The 16,961-nt window shown below is 41.6% G+C and overlaps 1 protein-coding gene across 2 annotated transcripts in view; it reads left to right on the top strand.

The window, feature by feature from the left end:
- SLCO5A1 (solute carrier organic anion transporter family member 5A1) overlaps positions 1–16,961 on the top strand; it is a 130,241-nt gene that overhangs the window by 92,518 nt on the left and 20,762 nt on the right. For both annotated transcript variants that reach the window (XM_046642240.1, XM_046642239.1), the window contains one exon: positions 6,123–6,321. In XM_046642240.1, the coding sequence (XP_046498196.1) occupies positions 6,123–6,321 (199 nt within the window). The remainder of the gene's footprint in view (positions 1–6,122; positions 6,322–16,961) is intronic.

Below are 16,961 nucleotides of genomic sequence, written 5' to 3'. Positions count from 1 at the left end.
CTAATTTTGTCCTCCTTTCCCTCAGTTCAAGGTTTTCCTGTGCTTCAAGCCACGCATTAAGCTTAGGTAGATTTTTGTGTCTGTTTGCAAGGTCTACATATTGACACAAATTGTGGGAAAGAGGAAAAATTCTGCCAGAAGCTTTAATATTTGGTAATTAACTGAATAACATTTTTCATGAAGACCTTTTGAGTCCATGCAGCTACACTTTATGAGGGCAAGGAATATGGTGACCCAGAGTAAAAACTTCAAAATCGAATGCTATTGGGTAATAGTGCCCAACCTAGAGAAAGAAAGGAAGTAGGAATATTAACATGTCAGTTTGCTTGGATAAATAAATAGGTAGCCAACTGGAAAGCGGTAGGATATTCACAGACCTTTTGTGAATAAAGCAGGATCCTCTGCTTTGTCAGCACATAATCAATGCGGCAATGAATTGTTTGGATTCAGACATATAGTCACAGTAGCTAAATAGTTAACAGAGGTCTATGTGTTTAAGAGCACATAGTAGCTAAATATCAAACAAAAGTTTATGTAGTAAAGAACACATAGAGGTTTATATTGGACCATTACTAGTAGCTCAAATTCAATCCTATAGATTAAATAGCATATAGAAATTTGCCTAATTATAATTTCCAATGTATTTATTTGTGTAAAGGTTAAACCCATTAATAGTAGGCAGACACTGATGTTCATACTGATTATGATGATGATTGCTGACGCTTATTGAGTGTATACTATGGATCAGATACTGTTTTAAGCACTTCATATTTCTTAACTCATTTAATCCCAACATCCCTATGAGGAAGGTACTATTCTTGTCCACATTTTACGTATGAGAAAATCCGAGACCTGGGAATGTTCGAAAACTTAACAGAGGACATGCAGCTTGCAGGTGGCAGGGCTGAGATTCGAAGTCAGGGAATCAGTCTGCACAGTCCATACCCTTGGCTGGATTTGTCTCTTAGACATCTGTAGTTGCAGTGGCCTCTACCACCCGTACCTTAGGTGGGTCCCTGAGCTTGGTCCAGTTATTTGCCTCTTTCCACACTCTGTCCTCCCCCCCTTCCCCCTCATACACGTACCAGCTGTGTCCTCGGGCATCAGCTGCTGCCTTTGCCCACCCTCCTGTCTCCCGCTCTCCCCACGTCTTGGCCACTACAGGGCTCGAGGAGCAGAAACTCGGGGTGGCAGAACCATCCCTCTGGGGCTGGGAAAGGGGCTGGATGAGGTGCAGAGGTGGGAGGCAGAAGGAGGGGAACTGGCCATCTGGCATCTGGGGACAGAGAGAAGGGAAGGAGAGCACCAGTCAGAGGAGCGAATTTGAGCTCAGGCAGAGGTAACAGCAGGCGGGCAGCTTCTGTCCGGGGAGCCCATCTTACATCATTATTTCCCTATCCGCACAAAGGGAGTGGGGAGGTCTGGGACGCCTACATGGCGTGTGGTGATGGGTGGAGAAACTGACTCGCAGCCCCTCCATGCTCTCCACAAGCTAACCCTACACTCCTGCAGCCAGGGGCTTTGACAAGGGGCGGTGAGAAGCCTCTACTGTGCGACCCCACCCCGCGGCCCCCCAGCACCAGATCTACCCTGCTAATCCCAGACGCCTCAGATCCCACCAAGGAAGCCTCCGGGTCTGATACTCGAGCTGGAGATCTGAGCAGTGGACAGATTAGCGTCAATGAAGAGTCAGAACCTGTCTGGTTTGATAGCGCGGGGAGATTTAGATCACAGGGAGGGTGGGTGGGGGGGAGAGGGGCATCAGGAGTAAATCTTTTTTTTCTATTTTATTTTTTATTGAGGTTATGATAGCTTACAACCTTGTGAAATTTCAGGTGTACATTACTATTTGTCAGTCATATTATAGGTACACCAGTTCACCCATTGTGCCCACCCCCCACCCCCACCTTTCCCCTGGTAACCACTAATCTGTTCTGTTTGTCCACGTGTTTGTTTATCTTCCACATATGAGTAGGGTCATACAGAGATTGTCTTTCTCTATCTTGCTTATTTTGCTTAACATAATATCCTCAAGGTCCATCCAAGTTGTTGTGAATGGGACGATTTTATCCTTTTTATGGCTGAGTAGTAGTCCATTGTATATATATATACCGTATCTTCTTTATCCATTCATCAGTTGATGGGCACTTGGGTTGCTTCCATGTCTTGGCTATTGTGAATAGTGCTGCAATGAACACAGGGGTGCGTGGGTCTGTTTGATTTGCTCATTTCAAGTTTTTTTGGTAGATACCCAGTAGTGGGGTGGCTGGGTCATATGGTATTTCTATTTTTAATTTTTTGAGAAATTCAGGAGAAAATTTTGATGGGTCTTCACTCCCTTAGATGTAACCTCATATTTACTGATGACAAATTTCCTGTTTTTAAGAGTGTAATATTAATTAGGATGCATTGTCAAATAAATTATATCACTTTTATATTGTGACAATTATGAGCATGGGGATTTGTTTTGTTGTTCTCCTGGGGTCTAGCATCCTACCTGTCACTCCATAAATTGTTCACTGAAATAGGAATTTTATTAATGAGCCGTTTTCATTCTTTAGGTAAAGCTTTGCCTATTCAATCATGTTGATAGCACGTGTGCTTTTCCTTAATGAGGAGGATATTTCATTAACCAGCTCATCTAAGCCCAGAGCTCTATTCAATTTACCTAAAAGATTCCAGGACCCGGCAGCTCGTAAGAGGCAGCTGTGGTGATGTGGACAGGGCGCTGAGCTGGGAATCAGAGATCTGAATTTTCATGCAAGCTCTCTCTCTCCCTCATGGGCGCTATCAGGCTGGTCGGTTCTCTGAGCCAGCAATTTCCTCATCTGTAAAAGGGCCACTCCTGACTTTATAAAATCAAAACTGTGGTGAGGATTACAAAATGAACACTGGTTTCCAGGCAAAGCTCAGACTTTAGATTAATCTGACGTCCCTTCTCTGCTCCTTTATGTGGGTTGTTGAACCTCCTGGAGCAAACCACCCAAGTGTGTGCGTGTACCCAGCTGCTTCTGGAATCTGCTATCGTCTGGACCCACGGTCCTCTCCAATGGCAAAGCCAATGGCAGATTCTTATTTAGTGCTCACTTCACTTTCCTACAGTGGTTATTTCAACCCTTGGCTGTATTTAAAGTTCTCAACGTCCTTTCCTCTAAGAATTGGTTTTGTTTTCAATTATACGGAAAACAAAAACCAAAACTAGAAAAAAAATGAATCTACAGCATGTTATTAATTCTCGAAGGAAAAAGGCATAGAAAAAGGACTAGAGTGAAATATGCCAGAATATAAGCAGTGAAATTTTGTTTCTTCATACTTTTCCATGCTTTTAAAATGTTCTGTTACAACACGTATTACATTTTGTTTCAAAAGTCACAGGAAAATAACAAAACAGAAAAGCTACCTATCCTCCACTCCCCCTGCCGTCCTCTTCGCAGGCCACGTGAAGGGGGCGCACGCGCTCTCCCTCTCCAGGCCTAATCTCATCATCTGTGCTATTAATTCCATATTCTCCTGACTTCTCAAAGAGCTTGCATTAGCATGAGGCCACCTTTCCCCTCCACGTCCAAGCTCCCATTCCTTGTTAGTCTCTTTTTGTCAGTATATAAGTATGCTTACGTCTTCTCCACATCTTAGCAAGCAAACAAAACCCCATAAGCCCCAGCTTTACCATGGCTCTCCTCTCACTCTAGACCCATACCCCTTTTTCCTTTTACAGCCAAAGTTCTAGAGAGAGTCTGAATTCCAACCTCTAAATCCTCATAACCCATTGCAGTCTGACTTCTGCCTCCAGACGCCCTTAGCCTTGCTCTTGCCAGGATCTCCAGTGACGTCGTGGTCTCATTTTGGTCTTCATCTTACTGACTTCTCTGAGGCACTTGACAGTGTTGTCCGTTTTCTCTTGAAACTGCCTTTCCTTCGTTGCTATGGCACGATCATAATGATAATAACTACAACTTATATTGTGTACAGTATCCAATGCACTCTGTCTACTTGCACGTAAGGTCTGTAATGTTCATTCTAATATGAAATGTAGACATCTCTATGATAAAGGAAAGAAATCTGATGTAGAGAGTTGAGGACGCTCGTGTGTGATCATATGGCTCTAAACGATGGAGTGAGGATTTGATCTCTGGTCTTTCTGAGTCCAAAGCCCAAGTTTTTCCCACTGAAGACATTTCTCTCTCCCAGATTTCCTCTGGCCTCTGTGACTGCTCGTTTTCACTTGCCTCTGTGGGCTCATCTTTTGGTGACAGCCATGAACACTCGTGCTCTCCAGGACTCTGCTTTTGGCCCTTTATTCTCCTTACTTTCAGTGTTCAGTATTGTTGGACTATCCTCTCTAGGCCACCAATTCTGCTACAGGCTATAAACGCCCAGCCCCGCTCTTCCTGAGCTTGTGACCCACAGGTGCAACTGTGGGAGGCATTTCTACTTGATTGTCTCACAGGCCGTTCACTCAACGTGTCTTACCACGGAGTTTGTGAGCTGCTCCCTCCACTCCTTTCCTCCTCATGTTCTGGATCCCTACACCCATCTGGGCATCATGTTCTCTCACCATCCTTCTTGGCTAAATTATGGTGCTGTCAGTGCAGAGCCCTGCTTTGGCTCCTGGACCTTTGCAGTTACCCTCCTGACCGCTTCTCTGACTCTAATTTTGACTCCATCCACGCCATCTTCCACCTCACTGTATGCTCCCAGTAGTTTGGACTGCTCTGAATCCTCAATTCTGTTATCTCATGCCTCTTTGCACTTATTTCCTTTGCGTAGGATATTCTCTCTGTGCTGTGCGTTGGACAGATTCTGTCTCATCTTTTAATTCCCAAAGATCTGTCTCATCTGTTGAGTGTCAGCTCAAATTCTGCCACTTTCGTGAAGTCCTCCCTGATTTCTCCCAGGGAAGACTCAGATGCTTCCTTTCCTGTATTCTCCCTGCTCTTCAGATAATTATTTTATTCTACTCTAATTTGTTTTGTTTGTGTCTCTTTTAGATTATAAACTTCTTTGGGCGGGCACTAAGACTATTAAAAAATTTTTTTTTTACTGTGAAATACAACACACCCAGAAGTGCGTTAAACAAAATTTAGAGATAATGAATAATCATAAGGTGAACACTTGTGTAACTATTACCCAGGTTGTGGAATGGAGTGTTTGCAGGACTCCAGGAGCCCCCTGATCTTTTCCTGACCCCACTATCCCTCCTACTGTCTTGGCTTTTATGGCAATTACTTCCTGGGTTTTTTGTCATCATTGTACGGTCTGTATATGCATTCCTAAACAACATTGTTTCGTTTTACCTGTTCTCGAACTTTATACAAATGCAATCACGTCATGTGTTCTGTTGTGTTTTGCTTCTTTCATTCAACATTGTGTTATGTAGTTGTATGTAATTATGCTTCATAATTTTTATTGCTGTATAGTGGCATTCCGTTATATGAATTTATTACATGTAATGTATCTATTAATGGAAATTTGGTTTATTTCCAGTTTTTGGCTTTTCTGATGCTTGAAATATCTTGTACACTTCTTTTGGTACCAATGTGCAAGAGTTTCTTCAGAGTGTAGATCCAGGAATGGAATTGCCTATCACGGGGGGTGTATATCTTCAACTCTGCCAGATAATGCCAAACTGCTTTTCAAAGTACGTGTCACGATTTCCATCCCACCAGCTGTGTAGAGAGTGCCCGTTGCTTTGACAGTGTGTCACTGTCAGACTTTTACATTTTTACCGACATGATTGACGTGGAGCAGTATTTCACTGTGGTTTTAGTTTGTATTTCCCCTTAGTAATGAGGTTGAACACCTTTTGGATGTTTATTGGCCAGCTGGATTTCCTCTTAGTGAAGGGCCCACTCATGTTTTTCTCACTTTTCTAATGGGTTGCTTATATTTATTTTATTACTTTGTAAAGTTTTTTACATTTTGGATAGGAGTCCTTTGTTGGTTGTATGTGTTGAAAATGAATTATACCATAAAATCACGCACATTGAAGATTTATCGATTACGGTATTTTTTAATTCTTGACCTGAGTACTAGTAAGTAAGTAGAAATAGAGTAATTAGAAAAAACAAACAAGTAATATATATTACTTCAAATTAATCCTGTGCTTCCCCTCTTCTCTCCAGGTGTCATTATTGTCCCCAGTGCCGGCGTTGGTATTGTCCTGGGAGGCTACATTATAAAAAAATTGAAACTTGGTGCAAGAGAATCTGCAAAACTCGCAATGATCTGCAGCGGTGTGTCTTTGCTGTGTTTTTCCACCCTGTTTATTGTCGGATGTGAAAGTATTAATCTAGGGGGCATCAACATCCCTTACACAACAGGGTAAGTCCCTCGGCACAACCACCTCGTGTCATCCTGGTCATGATGTTAGTGCAAGGCCCTGTGGTGTTTCTATCTCGGGGGCAGACTTGTGTCTCCCCTCCAGGCGGGTCTCCCTGTGTGGGCTTCATCTCTTCAAGTAGGAGACCTCCTCTTGGAAGGCAGAGGCCATATGTCTGCTTCGTCTGTGTCCTCACAGAGTGTCTTCCGGGGCATTTTTAATTACCATAGATGAGAAGGAAATGCTTGTTGGGTTAATGAAAACAGTTCTTCTTCTTTTTTTTTAATGTAAGAGTTTGAATAGGTGATACATTCACGTAGTTTAAAAAGATAAAATTCCATGAAAATACCATGTATAGTGAAACATCTTGCTCTGACCCAAATCCTCCGCCCCGCAGCTCCAGCTAAAGACAACCCAGGTAACTACGTGAATTCATTTCTTGTGTACCCTTGAAGGCTTCTTTATACAAGATGCTATAAACATGTATTTTCTATTTTCCCTGTTTTATATCCAAAAGATAGCATTCTATATGTACTTTTCTGAGCTTTTCTTTTTTGTTAGTGTAACAATATAGCTTGGAGGTCCTTTTGTACCGGTAATACTACGACTCAACACACCTAGCCCTTATATTGACACTACTGCATGCCAAGCGTTCTTCTAGACGCTTTATATGTGTTAACTCGTTAGTCCTCACAGCAATACAACAGGGAGGTGCTGTCATTTTCCTGATGTTACAGATGCAAAACCGAGGCGCAGATCACACGTAACTAGTGGTATACTGATAAATATGTACCCAATGGCTCTCTAAGGAAAAAGGGCCAAATCTGTAGCATTTGCTAATTTCTGAGGTGTAGATATTCTCACCATGGTTGATTTCAGGCTACTAACGTGAAGACACTGAACACCGAGTTGGGAGGAGATGCCTGTCACAAACCATTATATAATATTTCCGTCATACAGATATGATAGACTTAAATAGCCTAGTCAAGAGCATAGAGAGTTGTAAGGTGTGGTAAAATCATTAGGAGATATGTTTTGAGTGTTTATCCTTGTTTTTAATATTTATTTAACGGTAAGCCTATATAATATAATTTTTGATAATGGCTATGCTAATCAAGCAGTTGGCAAAATCCCTGAAAATTTGACAGTCGGATTTTGTGACCCAGGGTGGCTGTGCTTAACCTGGACTTAACCCCAAGCAATTTACAGAGTCCGTGCCCTTAGCTCTCTTTTTAACCACTTTGTAACATTACATTTAATTCTATTTCATAATTTAACCAGTCTCCATTTGATGGGCAGTTGGGTTGTTTCCAATCTTTAATTATTGAAAACAGTGCTGCAATAAATAGCCTCACGCATATATCACTTCTCTTTCGTGCTGTGTATTTCTAGAATATTCCCGGAAGTGGGATTGTAATAAATATTGTCAAATGCCTCCTCAGCTGTTGTACCAATTTGTACACTCACCAGCAGTGGATCTGAGTGTCGATTTCCTGCAGCCTCGCCAAGAGAAGGTGGAAAACGCTTCTTTGAGAGTTATGAAAATTTTGACTTCTAGTTCTTGAGTACATGCGGGTTTATTAGGATCTGCTCATTGGACAGAATTTTCCTGCCTAGTTTTTGGTGCTTGGTGTCAACAAACGCTGTTTCTTTTTGGTTCTCAGTGGAGTTTTATGTTATAAAATGTTCCACTTGAAATGTGAATAATAAAAGCTTTAATTTCATTTTGCCAAGCTAGAATATTAGAGATTGGAAAAAAAAAAGAAACTGCCAATCGGAGTGTATTTCGATGCCAGAATATGACCATTTGTCTGGAGAGTTCTCTTTCCACCAGGTGTTGTGTGTGTGTGCGATGAGCGTCCCAGGTTTGTGGCCCCCTGACAGTGCCGATTTGAATGGCACAGGAAATAAAATCTTTAAAAACTGAAGGACAGTATGGAATAAGAGTTCAGGTTCCTGAGTCGAATCTGAGTTTGAATTTCGCCTCTGCTTGACCAGTTTCTTCACTCTCAGCCTCAGTATCCTCATCTGTAAAATAGGGTGATGATAACAGGGTTTAGTCCATTTGGGCTGCTGTAACAAAGATACCATAGACTGGGTGGCTCAGAAGCAACAGAAATTTATTTCTCACGGTTCTGGAGGCTGGGAAGTCCAAGATCCACGCAGCAGCAGATTCGGTGTCTTGTGAAGACCTACTTTCTGGTTCATGCATGGCTGTCTTTTTGCTGTGTCCTCACGTAGTGGAAGGGATGAGGCATCCCTCTGGGGTCTCCTTTACACGGGCACTAATCCCATTCATGAGAGCTCCACCCTCATGACCTAACCACCTTCCAAAGGCTCCACCTGCTGACGCATCACACTGGGGCTTAGTGTTCAGCATGTGAAGTTTGCAGCGACCCAAACCTTTCGTCTACAGCAATAGTAATCACCTTAGAAGGCGGCAGGCGAGATTCCATGAGTGACACCGTGTGAAGCTCTCTGCTTGATGCCTGGCGCACAGTGAGTGCTCAACTGAAAGTTAGCTGTTGTTATTAGTCATAACTAATACAAATAATTTCTATTTCTATCACACTATTTTTATGACACTTGGAAAATATAAATATAATTAAGAAGTTAGTAACAAAAACTCAGCAGTCTCCTGAATAACTCTATTTCCCAGGGGCAATAAGTTTTAAATTCTTTTTAGCTGTGTCTTCTGGTACATACTTCTATACACACACACACACACACACACACACACACATATTTTTGTGTGTGTGAGGAAGATTGTCGCTGAGCTAACATCTGTTCTGGTCTTCCTCTATTTTGACGTGGGACGTATCCACAGCATGCCTTGATGAGAGTTGTGTAGGTCTACACCCAGGATCTGAACCCACAAACCCCAGGCCCCTGAAGTGGAGTGAGCAAACTTAGCCACTACACCACTGGGCTGGCCCCAACTTATATATAGTATACTTTTGTTTCTGAGGAAGATTAGCTCTGAGCTAACATCCACCACCAATCTTCCCCTTTTTGCTGAGGAAGATCGGCCCTGAGCAGACCTCTGTGCCTGTCTTCCTCTATTTTATATGTGGGACGCCACCACAGCATGGCTTGATAAGTGGTGTATGGGTCTGCACTGGGATCCGACCCGGCAAACCCCGGGCTGCTGAAGCGGAGTGCACCTACTTAACCATTACACCACCAGGGCAACCCCCAACTTCCTTTTTTAAGGCATAATTTATAATTACTCAAAGTGAGACATTATTTATGACCTCTTGGTAAATGAGGAGTTCAGCTTTGCTTTCACAAGTTGTGGTCAAATCCTTTTTTGACATTTTCGTGTTATGATTATGACAGTATTGTTAGCCGCTGAGACACATGTAGAGTATTGTGATTAGATTTTCTCTTTTGTGCAACATTGATTTTCCTGGAATTAGCAATTGCCTTATTTTCATTTGTTTTGTTTTCTTTGACTCTGCGTCTAGCTTCCCACATGCTCTATGGGCTCAAAATATCTCAGCACAATTTGTCACCTGTCTGATGAGGGCATGGTTCCATTTCCACCCCTTTGAGTCATCTATATGGGAGCCCTAGTCCCTGCTCTAATCTGGGCATGATGCTGTCCAGGCCCGCTGTCCAGCTGTCATCCTGGGGATCCCATTAGCCTCTCTCCATATTAATTCTTTGTTTTCTGGACTCTGTGGACACCTCTTTTTTGGTTTACTCCCTCATTCAGTTAGAGCACATCCTCTGGTAGCTACAGGAAGCCTGTAACTTTTTTGGGGGGACTTTTCATGAAATAGCCTTTTTTTTTTTTAAACCGTTGCATTTGATTGCCAAATTGACCAGGTGAAGAATTTTGGATGAATCATTTTCACTCAGCCTTTTAAAGTTTTTGCTCTATTGTCATCTAATTTCTAGTGCTGTTGTGGGAAGTCTGGCCTTTCTTTTTCCCAATCCTTTGTATGTGACCTATTTTTCCTTCCTGGGAGCTTCCACATATTTCTGGTGTCCCCAGATTTCACCATGGTATATTTTGGGGTGGGTCTTTTTTTTTTTTTTCTGAGCACTTGGTGAGCTTTTAATGTCTGGAGATTGTGTTCTTCAGTTTTGTTTTTATTTTTTATTTACATTTTGTTATTTTCTCCCCACCATTTTTTTCTCCTTCCTTGACTCTCTACTTTTCGTATTCTTTATTACCTATTTTATATCTCATAGTTTTGGTCCTACTTTTTTGAAAGATTTCTTTAACTTTATTTTCCCAGTCTTCTGTTAATTCTTTATTTTGTCTATTGTGTTTTATTTTTGCTGAGGAAGATTCGCCCTGAGCTAACATCTGTTGCCAGTCTCCTTCTATTTTTTATGTGGATTGCTGCCACAGCATGGCCACTGATGAGTGGTGTAGGTTCACACCCACAATCTGAACCTGGGCCACCAAATCAGAGTGTACCAAACTTGACCACCAGGCCAGTAGGGCTGGCTCGGCTATCGTATTTTTAATTTCCAAAGGTCTCTCTTGATTTTTGATTGTTCCTTACTTCTAGCCTTCTTGCTTCATGGATAGGATATCTTCTCTTATTTCTCCAACATTATTTAGAGTTTCCTTTCCTTCCTAAATTGTCTCTGTGTCTTCTGAGTGACTGCTTTTATTTTGCTGTCTTGATTGTGTTGGAAGCTTCCCTCATACTTCTGGTGATTTTCAGCTTTCTCTTAGTATTGAGGGATGTGCATTTGAAAAGCTGAGTAGGTGCTCCATGTTTGCGGGTGGGGCTCGTCCTTTTGTGGGTCTCACTATAGGGTGATTGAAGGGAGGGGACAGCTGACATTTTCACTGGGACTCTCAGTGTCAGAATTGAGGTCTTATCTCTGAGGTGCTTCTGTTCCTCAGGAGAAGAATTCTCCTGTTTCTCGGCTGGGGCTGTGTGGGGTGGGTTGAGGGTTGTAAGCCTAGCTGCTGGCTTTCTAGAGCTGGGGGGTGGGGTGGTGGTGGGAAGGGGCCTGGGTCTTACTGTCCATTTTGCAGACTTTTACCAAATTCCCCTGTCATCATTCTAGCATCTCACCAAAGCTCTCCTTTATGTATGGTACTTTTAAGTCCAGAGACTAAAGGGGTGAAAGAAGGAATAGTCACCCATTAAGTAGAGGGGGGATGGGAATTTGCTTAAAATTATATCATATTTGGGCCACAACGTTCTTGTGCTGTTTGTCCTTTAGTTCTAAAGGCCTGTTCTTTCCCCTACTGCAGGCCTTTATCATGACCATATATTCTTACGTTCTCAAACTTCCTGTTTTATTGACTCATTGTTTTTCGTGGAACTCTCCATCCTTTTCTTCAGCTGGACTTTGTGCTCTCTTGGCATAATTTTTATCCCAGAACTTCTTTTCAGAGACCTCAAGTGTATCCACTAGTTTTTGTTTGTGTGTTTATTTATGGGTTAACTCTTCATTTTGCCGGAGAAAAATCCCTGGATAACTTCCTAGGGAAGGGTACATGGGAAGAAAAACTTTCTGAACCTGTAAATGTATTCACGTGTCTTTATTCTTCTCTCACATTTAGATGATGGTTTGAGTGGATGTAGAATTATAGGTTAAAAAATTGTTTTTCTGAGAACTTTGAAGCCATTGCTTTGTTTATCATCTAGCATTTAATGTTGCTGAGAAGAAATTTAATTCCATTCCAGTTCTCATGTCTCTGTGACCAAATTTGTTTGGAAGTTTTGAAGATATTTTTTATTCAAGGTGTTCTGCAATTTCATAAGAAATGCTGTACCCTCACATTTTGTCTTGACTGGACCCGTCCAAGGTCACTGTCTCAGAGAAGCTTTTCCTCTTTGCCCAATCTAAGGGAACCTACCCGCCTCTCCCTGGTTTTCACATCATTCCTTCTTATTTTCTTCACGGCACTTACCACTATTGAAATTATCTTTTTAAATTATTTGCTTTGCTCTTGTCTTCTGGCTCTAAAATGTGAGCTTCTTGAGTACCGTTACTATAACTGTCTCCATAATAATTGCATCCCCTCCATCCAAAACAATGCATGATGTTTGTTGCGTGAATGAATGAATGGATGAGTGAATGTCTTGGCCCAGAGCTTTGTTCATTCATCGCATTAGGCACTGTCTGAACACTCTTAAACTAATTCATGTGTCTTTTTCACCTTGGGGAAATTTTCTTCTACTATAGCTTTCCTCATTCTCTCCTCTTCATTTTCCCTGTATTCTCCAGGATGCCTGTTAATCAGATATTGAAACGTATGGGCTGCTTGCCTGTATATTTTATTTATTCTCTCATATTTCATACATCTTTTGCATGAGAGATTTTTCCAAACCTTATTTTCTGTTCTTTATGTAAATTTTTTATTTCCAGGATACTTTTTTTCTTCATTGTATTCTGAGTGTTCCCTTTTCATAGTATCCTCATGTTTTAGGGAGTAATATCTTCTTGGATCTGTGTAGATAATTAGATTTTTTTTTTACTTTGCTTTTTTGTGTTACATTTTATCATTTGATTTTAAGGGTCAACTTTTTTGTCTGTTTATTTTGGGCTTTACAGGTTGACAACATCCAGTCTAGCATCTCTCAGGTCATGATTCCTCCGCCTTGTCTCTCAAATCCAGGAAGGAGGAAGTTTTATTCTGAGTTGCCAACATCTAGAGTAGAAGCTTAGCTTTTAAAATTTCTTCCAATTTCTTTAGAGAAGCGCTTTCTGCCCAATTTCTGGGCTCTCAGTGGGGAATGGAGGCGGGTGGACAGAGGAGAATGGAAGAGCCCGCCAGCGCAGTTTTCTGGCCCTCGGATCCCCAGTGAGTCCATTGTTTTCAGCTTCACCTTCGCTTTGCTCCCTGTCTCATCTGCCGAGTGTGAGCTCAGAGCCTTGCGGAGGTTCCGTGGGGCAGGCTGGCTCCGCTCCAGGGTGGCATCTGCTCGTTTCACATAAGCCTATGCCTATCCACTTGCAATTTTCATGAAGTTTGGTGTCATTCTTTTCATTTTTCTTTGCTGGTTTATTCCTTTTAGTCGTACTCACTATTTTTTTCCCAGAAGGGATGGAGGGCAGAGTCAATGTCTTGCCTGCTTTTAAGCCGCAAATCCCCTCAAGACTTCTAAAGCTCTAGCTTAACACCACATCTGTCTCGCCAATTCTGAATCAACTGATTCTGGACTCCCCAGGACTACTGGGCAAAAATTATATAATTGTGCTGATTGGCTCCATTACAAATTTATGAGTTCCAATCTTAGAAGGCCCTCATCTTTGCTGAGCAGTCCATTTACTGGCCCTAGTCAGCTTCCTTTCCTCTGTCCCGTGATGGTTATTCCATTAAAAAAAAATTCTTTTCTTCAAGTTTTTGTCTTCCCCTAGTCTTGTTTTCCTTATTGGACAACCAAGTATTCTGGGTGAGTGAGTAAACAGAGGTCCCAGGAATGAACTCCCTGAACTTTTCTCCCCTCTCCCTTCAAACTCATTTGTCAGAGAGATGGTTTTCAGAGGCAGGTACTAGCGCCATCATTTTCTAACTGTCTGACCTTGCAAAAAAAAAGGACTACTATTGTCGAGTCTCCGTTTCCTCATAGGTAGAATTGGTGACAATGTCAGTCACCCCAAGTTACAAGCATGGTTAAAGTAAAACACATATGCTTGGAAAACTTGAAATACTGCAGAAAGGTAAAAAAATGGAAGGTCAGCACATTCTTCTCCCATCCTCAACCTCCAGCTTGAAGCGTTCAAATATTTTAAGCAAACGTTTGCAGTTTTGATTTTGAGGATTATGTAAGGGGAGGTTTCTGATCGTTCCTGCACAGAGTCTGGCACTTAGTATGTGCTTGAAAGCATTAGTTTCTTGTCTCTATTCTCTTCCCTTCTAGATCGCGCAAAGCAGCTCCTTTTGCTTCTTTAAAAGGTGAATGAAGGTCTGGTGTCTACCTCTGCATGGGGATGTCACTCATATAGTGATGCTGAAACTAGTAAGAACTCGATGCAAATATATATCTTAATTGTCTAAATCTATGATTTCTGCTACACTTCTCATTTGTTTTCAACCAAAAAAACCTTGATTACGAGTGCAGGAGGCTGCTGCAAGGATCCTATCATGCTAGTGTTTACAGCCTGACTTCATGGAAGTTTATAAATCAGCAAAAGAAAACCCCAGTTTCCGCAGGAATTCCTCCAGTTCTCCAAAGACTTCTGGGAAGTTAGTCTGAAATTGCATTAGTATAAACGTTTTTGGGTGGTGCAGCCTCCCAGGCTTCCCACTTTTAGACTCATAGTGACCTTTGTGTGAAGAATAATGGGACCCTTTCTCCAACCAGGGTGGGGCTACGTTTCAGCCTCTCCTGTTCCCTTGGCTGAGTGCTCTTGTGCAGTGCACAACCTGCTCATCAGTATGTGGTTGGCCTGCCTAGTAAAAACTGCTTCTTGTTTTGAATGATTTTGAGACTTGCATATGGGATTTTTTTCTCCTTTAAAGTCAACAAAGAGAAAGGTGAAGGGAGTGGCAGTGAAGGAGCCTTTGCTAGGCAGCTGTTTGATCTGGGGATGGTAATTTGCACTTATGGATATCTTTTATATCTAATGCTTACAGCATCACTCTCCCGTATGTGTTATTATCCACATTTCAATTAAAGAAACTGAGGGTTAGAGATTAAGTGATTGGCCCAAAGTCATCGATTAATAAGGAGTGAACTGAATCAAGCCCAGATTTTCTGTTTCAGAGTTCTGTTTTCTTTCTGAACACCACACTGAGGGGCTGTTTAAATTTTGTATTTCCTATGGGCACACACCTATGTGCACATACCACTCCCTTACTAGGAGAGCCCTGGAGGACGTATCCACTTCTTTCAGGAGTGCCCTGCTTCCCAGTATTTCAATACACACGAGTTACAGGCATAATACCAAGTGCACTGGATGCCTGCTGCGTCTGCTCTGCGGCTCTCAAGTCGGCCAGTCTTGACTTTCCCCTTGGCCTTTCCACATCCTAGCTGTGTGAGTATGGGCAAATTATTTAACCTCTCTGTGCTTGGTTTCCACATCTTTAAAGTGAGAGCACTGACCATATCTGTCTTGTTGAATGCTGTGAAGATTGAATAAGGCACTTACTGAAGAAGCTACCCTAACATGTTTGTGCCGCCGTTTTCTTATCGTTAAGATGGGTTAACGATAGTGCCAATCTCTTAGAATTATAGAGAGGATAAAATGGGATCAAACTCCAAAATAATAAGCAATTGATAAATAACTATTTAAGATTTTTTTTTCTCATTTTAACTGTGAGGAGCAAGGGCTCAGAGGGATAAATAACTTGTGTAAAGTCACACAACTAGAAAATGGTAGAGCTAGGATTTGAACCCAGGTTCTCTGATTCTGAATGCAGTGCTTTTGATTATTAAACTATTCTAGCGAAAGAAGAAAAAAACATGCAAAGAAGAAGCACAATATATAAGCTGACTCCATTTATTACAGTCTGTCTGAGGGGCTCCAGGTTCACCAGCGTGGGGAATTTTCTGACATTAAAGAACTTAACAACTCACCCATCTTTGAATGAGCGTCAAGTACTCAAGACGCATCTGAATGCCTGGGATGGGCTGGGATGTTCTAGGAGGATGGACTTTCCCTGTGAAGCCAAAATGGTGTCATAGTCGTTTTGTAGAATGAACCTGACATGTTATTAGTGGTTCCCTTAGAAAATTCAGATTTGGTAGCCAAGGTGTGGAAACAACCTAAATGCCCATTAACAGAAGAATGGCTAAAGGAAATGTGGTCTATACATCCAATGGAATACTATTCAGCCTTTAAAAAGAAGGAAATTCTGCAGTATGCAACAATGTGGATGAACCTTGAGGACATTCTGCTCAGTGAAATAAGCCAATGACAGAAAGACAAATATTGCATCATTCCACGAGTATAAAGTATCTAAAATAAGTGGCATCGTAAAATCAAGAGTAGTTGCCTGGAAGGGGGACATGTGGAGTTACTAATGAACAGGCAGAAAGTTTCAGTCAAGCAAGATGAAGAAGCTCCAGAGAGCTGGGGTATAACATTGCACCGATAGTCAACAAAAGTGTATTGTCCACTTAAAAATTCGTTAAGAAGGCAGATCTCATGGTAAGTGTTCTAATCACAAGAAAATACAATTAAAAAAAATTCAGATTTGAGAATGTGATGATTTTTCATCATGAAAGATCCTAGGAGTGCTAGCTAATATCCTGGCCCATTTCCAACTCAAGTAATTACATTCCCAGCACCCACAATTTCCCTGTTTTTAATTAGAAAATGTGTCCTGCTTCCCCTCCGTGTCTGCTCAACTGTATTTCACACAGGTGTGTCCTAATCCTCTGATAAGCAAAAGAACCAGTATTTACTGTAAAAACTGTGGCTTAAGTAACACTTTGTAGAAACATATTGCATAATGTGAGTTATTTGCTCTCTACCTTTTCTGCAAATAATTTTTTTAAATGGGGTTAGAGCTGATGTCTGTGTACAGCATTTTCTACCAGTACCAAGTCTTGATAAATCATTTAATAATTCTAGCTTTATTATCTTTCGTTTATCAAGTGTCATCTCTCTGACCTTAACTGAAATCTATTGTCTCATCTTCCGGTTTTGTGACTCGAGCTACAGGTCAGAACCTTTCCAGGATGACTTCTTGAGCTAGGAAATAAGGAGGAAG

This window comes from Equus quagga, chromosome 16 (assembly GCF_021613505.1).
Source record: "Equus quagga isolate Etosha38 chromosome 16, UCLA_HA_Equagga_1.0, whole genome shotgun sequence".
Taxonomy (NCBI): Eukaryota; Metazoa; Chordata; class Mammalia; order Perissodactyla; family Equidae; genus Equus; species Equus quagga.
Note: the sequence above shows the minus strand (reverse complement) of the source record. Positions and strands in the feature narration are given on the sequence as shown.